The sequence below is a fragment of the Triticum dicoccoides genome, chromosome 5B (genome assembly GCF_002162155.2).
Source record: "Triticum dicoccoides isolate Atlit2015 ecotype Zavitan chromosome 5B, WEW_v2.0, whole genome shotgun sequence".
Taxonomy (NCBI): Eukaryota; Viridiplantae; Streptophyta; class Magnoliopsida; order Poales; family Poaceae; genus Triticum; species Triticum dicoccoides.
In genome coordinates, this window is record NC_041389.1 from 566,308,687 (window position 1) to 566,311,692 (window position 3,006).

Genomic DNA, 3,006 nt, shown 5'->3' on the forward strand with positions numbered 1-3,006 from the left:
GGATGCCTCATTAAATGCGCGCTTACGTGCATTGGCCATTGCTGATGGGCACAGGGGAAGGTGAAGCGTTCAAATGGCGGATCGGATGACAGTGGCCATGAGACAACCAGGGGTGGTCTCATGGCTTTCTGTGTAACCACCACCGCCAATCCACCATCCCTGGCAGGCCTTTCTCATCACACCACCGCCTACCCGCCAAATTCGACAGATGCTAGGGCAGCAGCGAGCAAGCAGGGGAGCCAGCAAACATACAAGAGGATACATCTGTAGATTAGGAGCAGTTTCGATTCCATCTGGGCTGGCCCTACAAAAACAGGGTGAGCCAATATTTTGGCGAGAGAATCCACTGCCTACGTTTCACCAGCAAGCGGACGTGAAATCTGAAATGCGGACCAGGCATGGCTCCGAAGATTTGGCCTCCATCCAAGTGGGCCTCTGGTCAATGCCAAATTTTTGGTAGGGTAACTCCTGGCTACCATCCAAACAGCCCCCCCCCCCCCTCTTTTTGACAAAATTCAAACAGCCCTTTAGTGTTTCCCCAAAGCTTGTATATAGGAGATACAAAAAATTCTCAGTTCCACAGACACTACTCGCTAGCACAAAGGTTATATACTCCTATCCAATTTCGGCTTCATCCTAATTTGGAAGTTTGAAAAGAGTTGCACAAAACTAACTAGTGACTGGTGGATGGAATTAATCAATTGCCAAAACTCTGCATTTGCTATATTTTCAGTCTCCTATATTAATTAGAACTAGGTCTTATACAGGACAGTACCAAAATCAGTTTGAACCAAGGCTAGGACAGGACATTAATAGAAACAAATTACGCGGCAAACATTCAACATCATTCCAAACTTCTAGGGCAAAACCCATGCAAGGTTAATGATCTATTGGTTTTTATATTTGAATCTTGCAAGATCAACGAATCTACACACATGCTCCACATCAAATTTTTAACAAACCACCAATGCTTCAGTTTCATAAATTTTCTAATGCAACCTATCAGACTAAAGCAAAGCCAATTTGTAAAGGTAACAACTGAGCCGTGCATTCAATGCCACGATAAGTGTCATATCAGCATAGAAGATCACCATACCTTAAACAACAGGGGCTTGGAAAATGTCCCGGCGAGTGCTGTCTTCTTGTCTTCCCTGACCGTTGTATCTGCGACCCCCACAGCTTGCTTTCTGGGCAAATGGTGGACAGCTGGAACAAACCCAACCCCGGTGCCAACTGGAGCGGCGTCTTTGGCTAGCTGTTGCGCAATCTCCCGAAGAAGCATAAGCTGAGCCTTCTCAGTGCGCATTCCCAGCAGAGCCTGGCGCATCGATTCCCGGTCAGCCTCCAGCGCTTCCAGCCTCATGTATAGTGTCTTAATGTCTGGCTCGAGCGCCTCAGCTTCGTACTTGTCCAGGACCCTGGCGGTAGGAGCTGCCGCACCTTGATGCACCTTGTCGATCATGTAGACCCTGTCGCTGCCACTGCCAGAACCATCGTCGTCGCTTCCCCCTTCTTCGACGCCATATCCAGCAATGGGAGACTCTGGCAACTCATCATCATCACAGGGGTGGCTCCTTTGTTCGACAGTCTCCTCATGTAACACCTCGTCGGCACAAAATCCGCTTGTTTCCTGCCCAGCCGGCTCCAGCAGTGCCTCATCTGCATACAGGTGGGCGCCCTCGTCTTCCTCTTCCTCCAGGGACGGTTGACCTAGTGCATCCCCATCCTGGCCGTGCTCGAGGAGGCAGATCCGGCGCTCCAGATCCGCGCCCACCGCGTCCTCCTCGCTCCCCTCCAGGCCGTCGTCGTAGTAGTACTCCCCGTTGTAGCAGCGGAGCTCGGGGTAGTAGTCGCCGTCCTCGCCCTCACCGTCGCCCTCGCCCTCGAGGAAGCCGTCGCCGCCGTCCCCACGGCCCCGCCCCTCGGCCTCAGCCTCGTCGTCGCCGTCGGGGAGCGGGATGCCGAGGCGGAGGCAGGTCTGCTGGTAGGCGTGGAGCCTGGAGCGGGCGCGCGCGAGGTGGCGCGCGCGGCGGGCGACGAGGCCGCGGAGGTGGTCGATCTCGGCGGCGTCGAGCGCCATCTTCTCGTCGGCGAAGCGGCGGAACTGGCGCAGCTCCATCTGCACCTCGGCCTTCTCCCGCTGCAGGCGCAGCATCATGGCCATGGCCTCGCTGGCGGCGCTGGCCGCGGCGAGGCGCTCCTCCTCCACCTCGCCCCGCAGCGCCGCCGCGGTGGCCTGCGCCGCCGCCAGGGCCTCCCGCAGCGCCGCGGTCTCCTCCTCCGCCTCCACCCGCGCCCCCGCCCCCTCCTCCTCCTCCGCGTCCCCGCCCCCGCCCCTCTTCTCCCCGTCCAGCTTCCGCTTCACGGAGCGCCGCCACCGGACCGCCGCGGACGGCGAGGAGCAGCACGGGCGGGGGGGCGAGTCGGGGTCGTGGTCGTCGTCCTCCATGGCGGCGGCGACCGGGCCAGGAGCGAGGGTTTGGGGGCGGGGGAGAAAATCGCAGTTCTCTCTTCTTCTGCTGCTGCTCTTGGCTTTGGATTTGTGTCGTGTGTTTCGATTGGGGGAAGGGAATCGGCGACGGTGCGTTTGGTGGTGGTGCGTGGCGTTTCGTGTGCTTTTTGTGGGGTGTGGGGCTCCAACACGAGACAACACGAAGGAGATTGCGACCAGAAGAGGATATTACGGATGGATTTGGAAATTCAAATGCTCCAAGTGAACAATCCTTTTTCTTGGGGAAAACTCTTACTCCCTCCGTTCAGAATTACTTGTCCCGAAAATGGATGTATCTAGAACTCAAATATGTCTAGATACATCCATTTCTGCGACAAGTAATTCCGAACAGAGGGAGTAACTGAGTATTCGTCTTCTTGTCCTAAATAGAGTACTTTGCACTTGCCAAATGGAACAAAAAAGATTTCTTCGGCAAAAAGATTTTCCGGCCTACCTACGAATTTGTCTTGTACTTCCTCCGTATCAAAATACAAGACATTTTTGTAGGCTGGTAT

General features: G+C 55.3%; 1 protein-coding gene across 1 annotated transcript in view; it reads right to left on the bottom strand.

Moving 5' to 3' along the window:
* The window catches only part of LOC119311660 (myosin-binding protein 7-like), a 3,999-nt gene extending 1,405 nt beyond the window's left edge, over nucleotides 1-2,594 (bottom strand). The window contains exon 1 of the mRNA XM_037587330.1: nucleotides 1,097-2,594. Coding sequence (XP_037443227.1) covers nucleotides 1,097-2,449 — 1,353 coding nt within the window. The 5' untranslated portion in view covers nucleotides 2,450-2,594. The remainder of the gene's footprint in view (nucleotides 1-1,096) is intronic.
* Nucleotides 2,595-3,006: the final 412 nt, after the last annotated feature.